The sequence below is a fragment of the Delphinapterus leucas genome, chromosome 3, assembly GCF_059928025.1.
Source record: "Delphinapterus leucas isolate spDelLeu-1000000601 "Yukka" chromosome 3, BTC_Dleu_Yukka2, whole genome shotgun sequence".
Classification (NCBI taxonomy): domain Eukaryota; kingdom Metazoa; phylum Chordata; class Mammalia; order Artiodactyla; family Monodontidae; genus Delphinapterus; species Delphinapterus leucas.
Window position 1 is genome coordinate 103,184,758 of NC_143131.1, and position 17,019 is coordinate 103,201,776.

The following is a 17,019-nucleotide window of genomic DNA, read 5'->3' on the forward strand; positions in this document are numbered from 1 at the left end:
TCTGAGAAAATCATATCCTAATATAATATCATACACGCCATGTATACATTACCTTAGGAAGGTATCCTGCAGCTGATGAGGCATAGTTGCAAAATCAAATGCACAGTAAGATTGGGGAAGAAAAACTTCCATGTTTTTCCGAACTTCTATAGGAGGATTAGTCATAATAGGAGCTGCACTTCCGAAGAAAGGATATGAGTACCTAGAATTTAAGAAAAACAAAATCCTATAGTTTACAAATTTATAGTCTGTTAAAAAGTGTAATATGAATATTAAATAAAAATTTTTTCATAGATAAATGGTACAAATGCATTATGGTTTTACTCCTATCACCAACTTTAAAATTATACAAATATTTTCAGTGTTGATATAAAAATCACAGAAATTATAGAGAATTATAGAGAAAATGCATTATTTGCACAGCACTGGTTTCCAAAGTTCCTTTACAAGATCCTCTGGGGAAGGAGGAGTATACACTGGTATTTTGAAGGCAATACACCAAATAAGAAAGAGACAGTCACTTTGATTACACTTCAAATAAGACAAAGATTCAGAAGTGAAAATGACTCCACTAAACAAAGACAGAGCTGCCATCTGTTAAGAGCTCCCTGAGGTATATAAATGTAGCAAATTAACATATTGTACACATTACATTCATACAATGTAATATGTCAAAAATATTTTTATAAAAAAATAAATACTAAAATGTGGGGGGGGGGGAAAGAGTTCCTGAGGGCATGGGTCTTACCTTTTTCATCTTTGCGCTCCCAGAACAGTTTCTGTCATATAGTAAACTGTCAAGAAATGCTTGCTAAATTTAATTTCTAAACCGATTTTTCTTTATATAATAATGTCCTGATTTTGTATGAGCTAAAAAAACCCTTAGTCAACTCCAAAAGGATGCATTCATAGTATTTTGTCTCTGAACTGAGAATCAAGCATGAAAGCAACTCAAATATACTACAGATGAATCAAAGAGTGGCATAACACTATTTCTTTCTTTCATCATAAAAGTCACACCAGATTAAACAGAAGAATGTCTGACTACTGCTGAACTTATTTTGTACGTAAAGCCAAATAGAGATATTGTAATGCTCACTTAAATTTCATTTTATAATTTGTTATTCATTAATAAAACTAGACTTTAACTCTACTAGTAGAAATTGCTTTTCCTACAAGAAGAATCCTGCTCATAAACTCAATTCCTACACAATTACATAAATTGAATTTAGGTCATCTCAAAGAGCTCATCCCCTAGAAATTTAACCCCCTACTACAGATGTAGTGATTTAAAAGGAAAAAAAAAAAAGCAAACACATTAAACTTTTTCTAATATCAGTTATTTCACAAATTTCATTAGACAATTGTACACTACAATTTCATATCAACACAGAGCATGATAACATAAAATCTATCAGACATAAAATGCCCAACATTTAAAAAAAAAAGCCTTAAAATGAATCAAAGACAGAAGCAGTAGTCCTCAAGTGATTTCTATAGAGTATTAAGTGGATCATACCTATTTCCTCGGGGTAGTATATTCTTTCCCTTTTCTTTGTCAAGTGAACTAGTAGCCTCCCTCACGTACTGACATATTTCTGACTCTGTCTTCTTCACTAGATTGAGCTCTTTGTTTATATGCCCCATGCCCTAATACCGGACAAACTGTTGGCATAATGTAGGCACTTAATGATTAAACAAATGGCCCTATGGCAAGCAGGAAACACAAAAACTAATATGTGCTTTCTAACTGGGCTTGTCCAAGGCTCCTCCCTCACAGCATCCAATCTCAGATCATCCCTGTGCTTCTGGCCAACATCATCTCTAAGTGTCCTAAGATCAGTTTCTCCAGTAGTAGCAGGAGAGAAAAAGGAACAGTTCTATGTTATACAAAGCCTGTGAGAAAAGCTATGTCTATGGCAGAAAACTTTTTCCTGGCTTTCAATTTTTAAAAAAACAATATTTTAGTCATGATTCTCAGCCTCTAACATGAGGTAAAATGCAGAACTTAGGCTGTGAGGACAGACTTCCATTCTATGACTTCATCGTGTGAACTCAGTGCTGGGTCCCTTTGATTCTGTCCATTATTCACACCAAAGCTCACAGGACTTTGGAAACAACTTGATAAGGAATCAAACAACTGAAAAATTAGATACAAGTAGGAGTTGATTTATGCATCTGAAAGGCAGACATGCCTCAAATAACAGCAGGAAGCAATGAGAAGTTGCTGACATTCCTGGGAATGGCAATCCAAGATGATGGAAAGATTTTCTGATTTTCTCATTTTAGTCACATAAAGACCAAAAATTTTATTAAAAATGCTAATGCTTATTCCAAAGTAATTTATGAGGACCTAAAGACTCCAAGCTAAAACACATAATTATATTACATTTAATATATATATTAGCCACAAAGTCTATGGAAATGTAATATTATTAAAAACAAGCCATTATGGGGACTTCCCTGGTCCTAGGACTTCCCGCCTGCCAATGCATGGGACATGGGTTTGATCCATGGTCCGGGAAGATGCCACATGCCGCGGAGCAACTAAGCCCGTGTGCCACAACTACTGAGCCTGTGCTAGAGCCCACGAGCCACAACTACTGGACCCCACATGCCACAACTACTGAAGCCCGCACACCTACAGCCTGTGCTCCACAACAAGAGAAGCCACCACAATGAGAAGCCCATGCACCGCAGAGTAGCCCCTGCTCACCACAACTAGACAAAGCCCAAGCTCAGCAACGAAGACCCAACGCAGCCCAAAATAAATAAATTAAAAAAAACAAGCCATTATGTAAAAGCCATTTAACTGACTGAAATATATATGTTTCAATTCTCTAAACTGAACAGTGTGGACACTTCCAGTTCATTAGGTATGGTTTTTAGATTCATAGGTATAAAAGGTAGATATTAAGACTATAACCTCCCATTATAACACAGTTTTATAGAAAAATCAGATACTATACTCCCATTATTTTGACCTATGGCACCTTTTCTGGAAACAATACATTTTAAGTTCAAGAGTCACTATATTTTAAAAAGGAACATTAACAAATTATTATCAATACCTACAATTATTAGCAAGACTGTTACCTCTCATACTACCAATGCCACCTTTGATTAAGTTCAAAGTCATTAGGACATAATAGCCTTACACCCTTTTAGTCCACTGATTTAACAAATGTCATAACTTCTTTGGTGACATTTCTCCTCTGCAAACCCCAAACAGAGGAAAGGCATTTCTCCTCAGAAAATATTCTGAAACAAAATCAAATCATACCTTAATATACAGTTGACTGGAAAACCAACTTCCAAATCACGGATACTCCTTAAGTCTATTGAAAAGCAAAAATGATGTGATGTTGCAGGAACAGCAATTTTCTGTCCTGAAGCTGTTCCTGAAGCAATGGATGTAGTCACTGGCTGGGCCAGTAAAGCAGGTTCAGAAGAACTGACAGCTAAAATGAACATAAAAATTAAAAAAAAAATTGTTTGCTGACAATTTCTCTTAAGTTATTCAGATAATTTAAAGATATCATCTCATTTACCTTCAAGCAAAGACTTGGCTGTCTGATTTTATAAACATATGAATTGAGGCATAAACTTCTTAAAGTGACTTATCCAATATTATGTAGGCTTTAATTCCCATTATAGAACTGTGTAAAGAAAAGAGCTTACTCTCACTCTCAACATATATTGCAAAACATAAAAGCATACAGTACCAATGCGGTAATGTATGATAGCAGCCTGGCAGGCACTAATATTTCTAAGAGACAGGTGAATATAGCTTAGTATCTGAAGGGTTGTATTTGAGACTTATTGCAGATATCATTACATCACTTTTTAAAAAGTAGTTTGGTTAGGGTTTAAAAAGTAGTTTGTTAGACTATGTCTAACAAAAAACTAAAACTTGACAGAGAGGCAAATATCATATGATATTGCTTGTATGTGGAATCTAAAAAAATGGTACAAATGAACTTATTTACAAAACAGAAACAGAGTCACAGATGTAGAAAACAAACTTATGGTCACCAAGGGGGAAAGGGGAGGGGAAGGGATAAACTGGGAGATTGGGATTGACATAGACACACTACTATATATAAAATAGATAACTAATAAGGACCTACTGTATAGCACAGGGAACTCTACTCAGTACTCTGTAATGGCCTGTATGGGAAAAGAATCTAAAAAAGAGTGGATATATGTATATGAATAACTGATTCACTTTGCTGTACACCTGAAACTAACACACCTTTGTAAATCAACTATACTCCAACAAAAATTAAAAACAAACAAAAACACAAAAACTTGAAAAGACAGAGGTATCTAGTCCAATCCTATTATACACCAGAGATGTTTAATGAATGGCCCAAGTCCTATAGCTACTCAGTGACAGACCTATAACTTGCACCCAAACTTCTAACTCCTAATCTACCACTGCTCTTACAATTTATACTACTAAATTTAACTGTAGATTCTTACGTAACAGATGGAAAATTTTATAAGACCAGATAAATATGCATTCTCAGACTGTCTCAACTTTAGGATCAAAAATGATTATTTTAAGTTTACTATAAGAGGCAGTTAGTATCTCTTTTCTCTAAAATTCCAGTGAAATTGAGATACTGAAGAGTTTGCTAACAATCTATTAGAAAGAACTATATTCTTTAATTTCTTTTGAATAAGCTACTATTTCTAGTATGAAAATAAATGAAAAATTCTCTTACCTTTTAGCAAATTCTACTATGAAGTTAAGTAAATTGCAATTACTTTAATCTGATTCTTTTTTTTACATTGGCTTTTTAAAAAACTCAATTTTTACTTAGCACCCATGAAAACTCGCACAGTCATTTATTAGATGGCTGAAAAATCTATACCTAAAAGATAGATCTGTGAAAAGAATACCTTACCCTTTGGATTGGGTTTTGTGTCCTTATCATACTGTAAGCTTTCCACTTCACTTTCTGTTGCGTCGTCTCTTGTTGGAGGTGACTGACTGTGAGGTGGAACAGGGGACACGCGTGGAGACTTGGCCCCAGTGTGTGTCTTCTCCTTTGTGGGGGTGAAAACTGTCTTCTTTGAATGGTGTGGCTCATGTTCATTCTGGGTCTTTAATTCAATTAAAGACTAAAAACAATTTTTAAATAAAGTATAATTTGCAAAGAACTCTCCTTCATAATTAAGCAAAAATCGTGATGTTGTTTTTAAAAAATATTAGCTTCCTTTCCCAGTTTAGACATTCCTAGTCTATTTCTCTTCATAATTTGCAAATTTTCTTATAGCATCTAGGACCATAAAAAGGAAGATGAACAGGAAGGAAATATGATATCCAGAGCTCCGTATCAAAATGCATCCTAATGCATAAGAAGGGATATTCAATAAAAGAAGTCAGGCATAGGTGTCCTTGGGAATGGTTATTCCTACCAAAGCAATACAAAGGAGGTCTATATTACTAAAAAACAAACAAAAAACCAAAAACCCAGAAGTCTAGTATGATTTTCTTCCTTTGCTCCACTATCCTCTAAAAATACACGCATATATGTCTTTTTAAACTCTCACTTCAGTTCACAGCCTACATAAAAATCAGTTCTTTAAAAGAAACATGACACTAAAGTTGATTCTGGGGCTATATATAATCAAAAAACATATATGTTCAAATGAATGTCTCTATTGCCTAGAGACAGTATGAGGACTATAAAATACTGAGCCAAAAACCTTATCTTAGCTAAGGCTGAGTCAACCAAAAAGGATCCATTAACGCAGGTTACCAGAAACTGGGTCTAAAAATATTCTCTTCTACCGTAGTCCCTCTTCTGCCACAGTCACTGACTACGAGCTGGGGGTGTGGGGAATGGTTTTCACTACATGAAAAGATTGGACTGAAGGGCTCTGGACAGTGTCACCTATGAAATGCGGCGGAAGCCACAGCACTTTTCAGAAGGGTCTCTTTGGAGAGGAGGTTATCATATAATGAAGGCCACTACCTAAGAATAATAAATACTTTCTTATGCGGGGTAATGCTTCTGAAGGTCAACTTTTGTGACTAATCATGAACTACATCGAAGAAGCTGGAGGAGGGGAAGGAGGGTCACTACTTGCCTGGGCATCTAAGCCTTCTCTCTGCAGAGCCACAGACACTCCCACAGTGGGGGCTAGATCCACAGGAACAGGTGCAAGCTTTTGTTTGGCTCGGTTTGGAGGGTCCAGAATAAAAGCACCTTCAACTGTGACTGGGCGATGGTTGATCTCTGTACTACCCTTTTTCAGTAGTCCAGTTAAGGGTATTTCTGTACTTCCCAGTGACTGGTCTCCACAGCAGAGGTGGATCTAATATGACAGGGAAAATCAAAATCAGGCTTTATATTTTCTCCTTTATTCTAAACACACAAACTTAACAAAAAGTTATAAAATGATCCATAGAAGGAAAACAGAATGCAGATTATCTTATTGACCTGCAGTGACTAAGGTACTCACACATGATTGTTAAAACTGTTGCTAAAGCACAAAATTTACCCAGAACTCAATAATAAAGTTATTAATTCTTTTCATTTTTCCTTTCAGTACTGTACCCTCCTATGTTATCACATTCTCTTTTCTGTCTCTTTGGTGAGCTATGGTTACTTTAATATTTTACTATGCTATCTTACATATGCAAATTATATCATGAATATATGAATTTAAACGGAAAACAAATACATCAAGCATCTTTTCTATTTCCATTATAACATTAAACACAGTTCTTAAAAAATAAGTGAGTGGGTCCAGCCCTATTTGGAAATTAAAGAACCTCAAATAATTCTGTTTTATTCACCCATAAAACACCATGAATGTTTCTTTCTCTCTTTTTTTGCTTTTCAAACTTTATATATAAAACAGAGTGCTTAACAGTGAAAGGTAAAAGAGAATACCTCTGGGGTGGTGGAATGTACCGTTAATCACTGCTAGCTAATCAAAACTTAAACATTACCACCTTTTGCAACGACCAAAAAAAAAAAAAGAAAGGCTGCTCCAGATATGTGTCACATAACTATTCTTTTCCCTTACTACATTGAAGCCACAGCAAACCTAGTATTCATATGAACAATGAATACTAGGTATTCATTGAGGCCCGCTTACCACAAAACAAAACAAAACTTTTAATTCTACTATCAGCAATGACCTATAACAGTCCTAATGTTATTAGGCGTGATATTTTTAATGGGCTGGAGAGAAAGGATTTTTATGACTTAAATGTCCATGAGAATCAAACTAATAAATAGTTTTGGTAAGGAATTTTATAAGATAAAATTCAAAGTGCTTTTTTCCTGCATTTCATTTTATATAATCTTCAACTTTCTAAATAAATACCTTGGATTTAGCAGCACCACCTCTAAAATTTAGTTCCACTAAAATTTCTTAATGCCTCTTTTCACTATCCACTCAAAACGCAAAGTCTAATGAATGATCACTTTACTATATAAAAAAATGACTACCCCACCCTACTTCACCACCCATTTCAGTCTGATTAAAATTAATCATAACAAACAGAAAAGTAATTTTGGACTAGATAAGGTTCACTTTTAAATAAAGTCCAATTTAAAACTGGTTTACAAAACTACCAAGTTCAAGAACAGGTTTTAGAAAGTTGTTTTATCTCTTTGATTTTAATAGCAATAAGGTGTATAAATTCTGAAATCTAGAGTGTGATCTGTGTAGTGGCAGCTAATCTCCACTAACAATAATAAAACCTGCCTGGTGCCCGCAGCTTTAAGCTCCAGGTACAACTTTTTATTATAAATGACCGATAACTGATCTACCGCTTTCCACAGTAACAAAGTAAGGCGGTATATCTCCTAAAATTCTGAAATAACTGTCATGCTGTGACTGTACAAGTCAGGATAATTCCTTAAAAATTAAAAGATGTGGCAGAAAGATGATATCCACTTCAGAAATAAGACAGAGTTTGGGTACCTCTTTAATGCTTAAAAAATCATCTCATAGGAAACAATTCTCTGCCATACCTACCTGTAGTTTAGACTGAAGAGCCAGGTAAACACGAAGAATTTCTATACTGCTACGTATTCGAACAGATGCTCTCTCTGGCTCAAAGTCTGGGTTGATCAAATCATTGAAGGGTTCATTTGTAACATCATTCCCCAGTAAAGAATAGTAAAAGAAAAACTCAGGCCGTCTTTCTGGAAGTTTCATGGTACATGGAATTAACTAAATATTTAAGAAAAAAAAGGATTATTATATTATAAACCACTAAACATCCTTAAAGATGTCTGACAACCTCCAGAAATATTTACTAAAATGATTTTTTATTTCAAGCCTTAAATTAATAACTCAAAATTTCTAAATCTCTGCCAAATTACTACCAAATCACTAGTTTAATTTTTAAAGGTTTATCTTACACAAGCACAGAGACTAAAATATTTTTATACATTAATGTTGTTTTAAAGCTTATGTTTCATTCAACTAGTCGATGAAAACTCCATAAAAGTTCTTTTAGAAGAAAGTGGTCAAATATTTTACACTGAGCTTTCCTTATTTCCTCATATCCTTACTCCACCATCCTCTCTGTAAATGAGAGAAGGTTTTTTAAAAAATCTTAATCCAAGCTATTTACTATAACTTCTTTGATGGGAAAAAAAAAAAAGCTTTGTAGCTACTCTTACAAAACTTGGAGACCTATAAATTAAGTTACAAAAGGCTGTCTTCCGCCCACTGTGAGGAGCTGCTGCAGGGGGAAAATGGAGCCCTTCACAAATGAAATGTTTACTGGGGGTGGAACAAGATGGCGGAGGAGGACATGAGCTCACCTCTTCTCAAGAAAACACCCCAAATCACAACTAACTGCTGAACAACCATCGACAAAAAAAAAAAAAGATGGAACCTACCAAAAAAGATATCCTACATCCAAAGACAAACAAGAAGCCACAAGGAGATGGTAGGAGGGGCACAATCACGATAAAATCAAATCCCATACCTGCTGGGTGGGCAACCCACAAACTGCACAATAATTATATCTCAGAGGTTCTCCCACTGGAATGAAAGTTTTGAGCCCCATATCACAATCCCCAGCCTGGGGGTCTGGAATCAGGAGGCAGAGCCTGCAAGGCATCTGGCATTGAAGGCCAGAGGGCTTTGATTGCAGGAAATCCACAGGACCAGGGGAAACAGAAACTCCTCTCTTGGAGAGTGCACGCAAGGTCTTGTGTGCACCAGGAACCAGGGGAAAGAGCAGTGACCTCATAAGAACCTGGGCCAGACCTAATTGCTGGTATTGGGGGGTCTCCTGTAGAGGCAGGGGTTGGCTGTAGCTCACTACTGAGATAAAGACACTGGTGGTTGTACTTCTGGAGAGTACCCATTGGCATGAGCCCTCCTAGAAGCCACCATTTTCTCACCAAGACCTGGCCCCATCCAACAGCCTCTAGGCTCCAGTACTGGGATGCTTCAGGCCAAACAACCAACACAGCCCCACTCATCAGCAGACAGGCTGCTTAAAGCCTTCCTGAGCCCACAACTTCCTGATAAACACACCCCTTGACATGGCCCTGCCCACCAGAGGGACAAGACCCAAGTCCACCCACCAGTGGGTAGGAACAAGTCCTTCCCACCAGGAAGCCTGCACAAGCCACTAAGACCAGCCTCATCCACCACGGGGCAGAGAGCAGAAGCCATAAGAATTACAACCCTGCAGTCTGCAGAATGGAAACCGCAATCACAGAAAGACAGACAAAATGATATGACAGAGGAATATGTCCCAGACAAAGGAACAAGATAAAACCCCAAAAGAACAAGTAAGTGAAGTGGAGATAGGCAATCTACACGAAAAAGAATGCAGAGTAACGATAGGAAAGATGATCCAAGGTCTTGGAAAAAGAATAGAGCCACAGATTGAGAAGATACAAAAAATGTTTAACAAAGAGCTAGAAGATCTGAAGAACTAAGAGATGAACAATAAAATAACTGAAAAGAAAAATACACTAGTAGAAATCAATAGCAGAATAAACAAGGAAGAAGAACAGATAAGTGATCTGGAAGAAAAAATGGTGAAAATCACAACTACAGAGCAGAATAAAGAAAAAAGAATGAAAAGAAGTGAGGATACTCTCAGAGGCCTCTGGGACAACATTAAGAGCACCAACATTTGCAATGCAGTAAGTCCCTTAAATACGAACTTTCAAGTTGCGAACATGCATCTGGTTCCAGCAAGGAACCAGAACCTGTGCCATCAATGTCAGGCATGAGTGAAACTGCAGCTTACCCTCCATCTATTGCTGATAATCCTTCAGATTTACCATCTCCCACCTCCTCTCCCTCCTCCAGTCAGTAACTCTTCTTGCCTGTTTACTTGATGCCAGCCCCTGTATGCCAGCTGTTGTACTGTACTACCATACATTTCAAGGTACTATACTGTAAGATTAGAAATGTTTTCTTCATTTTTTGTGTTTTTTATGTATTATTTGTGTAAAAAGTATTATAAACCTATTACAGTACATTACTATACAGCTGATTGTGTTAGTTGGGTACCCAGGCTAACTTCATTGGACTTTCGAACAAATAGGACTTACAAACACACTCTCAGAACAGAACTCATTCGTATGTAGGGGACTCACTGTATAGGGGTCCCAGAAAAGGAGAGAAAGGACCTGAGAAAATATTTGAAGAGATAATAACTGAAAACTTCCCTAAAATGGGAAAAGAAATAGTCACCCAAGTCCAGGATGTGCAGAGACTCCCAGGCAAGACAAACCCAAGGAGGAACATGCAGAGAACACGTTTATCAAACTGACAATAATTAAAGACAAAGAGATAATATTAAAAGCAACAAGGGAAATGCAACAAATAACATACAAGGGAATCCCTATAAGGTTATCAGCTGATTTTTCAGCAGAAACTCTGCAGGCCAGAAGGGAGTGGCACAATATATTTCAAGTGATGAAAGGGCAAAACCTACAACCAATAATACTCTACCCAGCAAGGCTCTTGTTCAGATTTGATACAGAAATCAAAAGCTTTACAGACATGCAAAAGCTAAGAGAATTCAGCACCACCAAACCAGCTTTACAACAAATCCTAAAGGAACTTCTCTAGGTAGAAAAGAAAAGGACACAACTAGAAACAAGAAAATTACAAATGGGAAGGCTCACCAGTAAAGGCAAACATAATGTAAAGGTAGTAAATCATCCACACACAAATATGCTCAGAGGGGAACAGCAGGGAGTTTCCTTAAAAAACTAAAAATAGAGCAACCATACGATCCAGCAATCCCACTCCTGGACATATATCCAGAGAAAACCATGGTTTGAAAGGATACATGCACCCCAACGTTCACTGCAGTGCTGTTTACAATAGCCAAGGCATGGAAACAACCTAAATGTCCATCGACAGATGAATGGATAAAGAAGATGTGGTACACATATACAATGGAATATTACTCAGCCATTAAAAAAAAATGAAATAATGCCATTTGCAGCAACATGGATGGACCTAGAGATTATCGTACTAAGTGAAGTCAGACAGAGAAATACAAATATCATATGATATCACTTATATGCGGGAAAAAAATGATACAAATGAACTTATTTACAAAACAGAAACAGATCTGCAGACATGGAAAATAAACTTATGGTTAGCAAAGGGGAAAGGTGGGGGGGAGGGATAAATTGGGAGTTTGGGATTGACATATATGCAGCACTATATTTAAAACAGATAACCAACAAGGACCTGCTGTATAGCACAGGGAACTCTGCTCAGTATTCTGTAGTAACTTAAGTAGAATATATATATATGTATGTATGTATAACTAAATCATTTTGCTGTACACCTGATACTAACACAACATTGTAAAGCAACTACAGTATAATATAAAATTAAAAAAAAAAAAAAAAAGGATGTCTTCCATACTAGGAGTGTTACTTCTCAAAGCTGGTAGTTTCCTGGCTATGTGACATAAAGACATGGGATGCTTGTCGCATAAAATGCAAAATACCTTCTAACAGACCTTTAATGTTTGCTAGCACATTGTTAAAAGTAACAAACCATAAGTAACTGACATGTTCTGCAACAGGAGATGGCTTAAAAATATTATAGTTATCAAACAATATGGCTCCTAAATAATGATATAGTGACATGAAAGTTACCTAAAATATTTTTAGGTCAAAAAAACTTACAGGACAGTTTGTAAGTCTGTAAGTTTGTGAAAATAAAAGTAAAAGATTAAAATAACCCAGTACTGAGCACACAGTAAATAGTCAATAAAGTTATTTATTTTATATTAAATATATTTTATATACAAAGCAAGTTATTACTTTAATCCTATACTTTAAAATGTATTTGTTTGATTAGATTTTAATCATGTGGATTTTAATCATGTAGATTTATATTTATTGAGAGCCAGCACCTATACACTTTTAGTTGTTGAGAGCACAAATTCTGGAGTAAGCCCCGACCCTCAACTTTGGTTCCACCAATGGCTTCCTATGAGACTTCAGACAAGTACTTAATCACTCTGTACCTCCATTTCTCTTAGGGTTCTTGGAAGGATTAAAAGAGATAATACATGTTCACTTCTACAAGTCGGCCTAGCACATAGTCAGCTATTATGTGAACGGGAAAATATCTGAGGAAAAGAATATACTGCTCTTATGGGTGATTATTTCTGAGGAGTTTAATTAAAAGAGACTTTCATTTTCTTTTACTTTCTTCCATAGTCAGAAAGCAATAAAAATTTTAAGAAATAAAGATAGCCGTTTTATATTTCATAGCACATTTAATTCTAAGTAATTTCCACTAAGAGAAGAGATGCTTTTAAAAATCCTTCATCATCCTTGGATTTAGAAACAGGTTTTTTGCCCTAATTTCAATATTTAAAAAGGAAGCAAGATTATCACAATCCAGTATTCTTACTCTAATTTCATTCCTGCATTCTACTACTTTACAGTATCAATGTTCTAAGACACTTGTTTGCATCTGAAAGGTATGTTTGTTTATCGCTAGATGCTTTCTCACACTACCTTTGACTAGCTTGAGAAGAAAAAAACTAAACTATTTTTTAAAATCCTTGGCTTGTCCATAAAGAGTGAAAAAAGCAAACAAGTAATACTAAGCAGTATCAAGGGATGAATAAATTATTGGGCTTAATTTTTTGTGTTTTAAAAAATTATTGTAAAATACACATAACAGAAAATTTATCATTTTAACCATTAAAAACTGTGCAGTTCAGGAACATTAAGTACATTCACAATGTTGTGCAACCATCACCGCTACCTAGTTCCAGAACTCTTCCATCACCCCAAACAGAAACACCAGAACCACTGAGCAGCCACCCCTATTCCACTCCCCCCTAACTTCTCCCTCCCCTGGTGACCACAAATCTGCGTTTTGTCTTTATTGGTCTGCCCATCTGGATATTTTATATAAATGGACTCATACAGTATGTGACCTTTTGTGTCTGGCTTATTTCACTCAACATGTTTACAACATTCATCTTTGTTGTAGCATGTATCAGTACTTCATTTCTTTTATAGTTAAATAATACTCCAGAGTGTGTGTGTGCGTGTGTGTGTGTGTATTTATTTATTTTGTTAATCTATTCATCCATAAATGGACATCTGGGTTATTTCTGTGATATTCTGGGATACTGTAAATAGTGCTGCTATGAACATTTATGTACAAGTTTTTATCTGAATACCTTGTTTTCAATTCTTTTGATATATACCCAGTAGTGAAATTGCTGGGTTCTATGGTAATTCTGTTTAATCTTTTGAGGAACCTACTTGGCTTAATTTTTATCAGAGATAGCAAATAGCTTGCCAGACATCAATCTGTTTTTTTATTTTTAACTAAACTGAGTGACTTGTCCTAAAAAGTTACTTTGTATTACCAAGAACTGTATTAGTTTTAGTCGTGGATTCAGTAGGTCAATTACCCACAAGCTTTCACTATATAAATATAGGTTCACACATACAAACTACAGGTTAAGCACATTAGTTTTATCTCATTCCTCATGCACACCCACAAGGCTGGTACTACTGCCACCATACAACTGAGAAAATTCAAGTCTGAGAAAGGTTAAGTAAGTTGCCTAAGTTAAAGAAGCCAGTAAGTAGTGAGAATTAGATTCCAACTCAAATTGATCTTACTCCAAAACCCCTTCAGAGACAAGAGAGCAAAATATGGGAACAAGAGAATGTGGAGAGTGACCATATGGCCAGAAATTCCTAGGATATTTACTAGCTAAAAAACTTTCTCAAAACTTGGTTTCCTCATCCCAAAAATGCAAATAATAATCCCCTAAAGTTGTGCTAGGATTAAATACAACATTAGCAAAGTAGTGAACACATACCTATTTCACAAAACATAACACAAGTAAAATTATGCCTTCCTAGGGAGTTGAAAAAATATTTTTAAAAATAAAGTAGCAATTTAAAATACTTTGCAGGTATTTAATAATAACACAGTAAAAACACAGTAGACTCACTATCTAATGTGTGTTCTGATGTGGTTAATGAACGAACAGTGGACATCTAGCTTCCCCCCCAACCAGGGTGGCATATTAAGCCGGGGCAATCCACAAGCAGAGCTTTCTGAAGAGAGGAAAAAAAGGAAATTGATGGAGAGAGACAAAATCACATATATATAGTGTCAATGAGAAAATGACAGTACCAAATTGGGAAAGAAAAAGCTCAAAGAATACGTATATATAAAAAGTACTTTTTGTAGTGGGCATGAATTCAGTGTGACAGAGCTAAACACATTTCCTGAGAAAAATCTGTACCTGATAGATCTTATTAAGATTTCGTGTCGTCACTAACTCATATTTCACTTATGAATGCGGATTATCTGGGAAAGTGAATAGTCTGATAAAAATTTTAAAGTCATAAGCCATATTCTCTATTTTTTAAAGTATTAATTTATTTCAGGTGCTATAGATCAACATAATGTCAAAAAATCTGGACTCGATCCTGAAAAGGACAATGAAATAACAGCTACTTTTGTGTTGAACCATTGCTGGGAGGAAGCAATCGGCAACAGGCCCTGAGCATCCCTGCACATTCTTGCTGAGTGTAACAAGAATGCAAGGCCCTGACCACTCTTACCCAGGCCATCTCCCAGCGTTGTTTATGCAGATCATAACTTTCATAAAGTAACGTGTCTTCCCAGACAAAGACCTAGACTACTTACAGTAAAAGTCGTACATTCCCTAAGTTCTGTGTTCCTCAGCTGTGACACACTCCCAATGAGTGTGGAGCAACCACCTGAGCCCCTCTACGTCACCTCCATGGGACTTGGGATAGGGGGAACTGAAAGAAATATGCTGATATTCATCTTGCTTGCTGTGCTAAGAGTAGTATACTCCTTTCTCTCTGACCCAAGAATCTTCTGTCTTCTGGCAGCATTTAGGCTAATTTGTTAGTGTGTAAATAACGTAAAATCTAATCCCAGACCTGACAGCTATTAAGGTCTGACTGAGACAATGTTCCCAACATTGTATATTTCTCCAAAAAGTAAAGTATTTAACACTTAGAAAAAAATCATTTCATAACAGTCTTTACAATGTGAAACAATGCTTATTTATGGTCTTTCTTTTAAATTCTAAGAGATTTAATTTATTCTCTTACTACCAAGATCATCCCAATTTATTCTTTTCCTAAAACAAAAATGCTTTCTGATATGAAAGAAAACATTTTTCTAAATTATTTTTGTAAGTCTACTTGCAAGTCTTTTTAATACCTAAAAGACAGATTTTAAAAATAAAATGTTTTCAAGTTCTTCATGAATCACTCATCTCACCTGCTCCAACTGGGTGGCGAATGCTATGGTCACGGACATCATGAAGAATTCAGTACAGTTCTCTGCTGGTCCAATCTGATGATAGCCTCCCTCCTCATTCAGCACCGCCACAATGTCCTTTGCGTCAAGTCCAGACAGGCTGGCAGGTACTTTATGGAAAAAAACACAATTAAACTACATTGTAGTTTGCCATAAACCATTATAAGATTTTGAAAGCTGGTTATACTTTTTAATTTACTTGGCAGTTTTCACAGATACAGTTAATATCTCAGTAAGGTTTCCTTTGATTTCAATTTAATAAACCATGTAGAAAAGGTATCACAGGTTGCCCCAAGGAAGTGAATCTAAACTGCGAACTGAAAAATAAGTAAAACTTGGCTAAAAAGAGCAAGGTGACTAGACAGAGAATGAGGGAGTGGAAAACAGTGTTCTAGGCAGAAGAAACAACATATACAAAGACACTGAAGCAAGAGAAAGCATGTGGTTAGAGAACTGAAATAGATATGGCATGCTGGATCATAGAGTGAGGACTCAGGTACAGAAAGTGGGGAGAGGCCATATCATAAAGAGCTTCCCTGAATGCCATGCTGAAACATTTGGATAGTTTTCTAAGAATAAGAGAAAACAATAAAACAATTTTGAGGAGAGAAGAGATATAATCAAATAGGCTTCGTTATGAAGAGACTGGAGAGGGACAAGGATTTTTCAAAACTGATTAAGGAAAAAAACAAAACTACACAAAACTAAAATAATAGACAATATTCAGTGTCAGGGAGATTGCCAGCAGGTTGGCACTCTCCACATTGGTAGGTCCAGACTAGTACAACCTTTTGGAGGGTAATATATCAGGGCTTATCAAAATTTTATATCTGCATACCCTGTAAACCAGCAATCCTCGACTCCTTCAGGAGTTAAGCCAAAAGAAATGTGCTTACAGTAGCACTAGCTAAAAATAGTTTAATGGTTAAGAGTATAGACACTACATTCACATAGACCAAAGTTCCAACCCTAGTTCTGTCATTCAGTAGTTGTATGGGAAAATTATATGATCTCCTTTAGTCTCCATTTTTCCTTCCGCAAAGCTTTTACAGTGTTGTTGAGAAGACCAAATTAGATAACAAAAGCACTTAGCACAGTACCTGACAATTAAGTACTTTAATAAAGGTAGCCATTAAATAGTAAGGTCAGCAGAGCTTAAGAGGTCAAAATACTAACTATGACAGGTCTCGCATT

The 17,019-nt window shown here is 36.0% G+C and overlaps 1 protein-coding gene across 4 annotated transcripts in view; it reads right to left on the reverse strand.

The window, feature by feature from the left end:
* CEP120 (centrosomal protein 120) overlaps positions 1 to 17,019 on the reverse strand; it is a 78,770-nt gene that overhangs the window by 43,333 nt on the left and 18,418 nt on the right. For all 4 annotated transcript variants that reach the window (XM_022588678.2, XM_022588677.2, XM_022588681.2 and 1 more), the window contains 6 exons: positions 15,787 to 15,935; positions 8,008 to 8,205; positions 6,103 to 6,330; positions 4,914 to 5,130; positions 3,284 to 3,461; positions 53 to 202 (listed from right to left, as the gene is read on the reverse strand). In XM_022588678.2, coding sequence (XP_022444386.2) covers positions 53 to 202; positions 3,284 to 3,461; positions 4,914 to 5,130; positions 6,103 to 6,330; positions 8,008 to 8,205; positions 15,787 to 15,935 — 1,120 coding nt within the window. The remainder of the gene's footprint in view (positions 1 to 52; positions 203 to 3,283; positions 3,462 to 4,913; positions 5,131 to 6,102; positions 6,331 to 8,007; positions 8,206 to 15,786; positions 15,936 to 17,019) is intronic.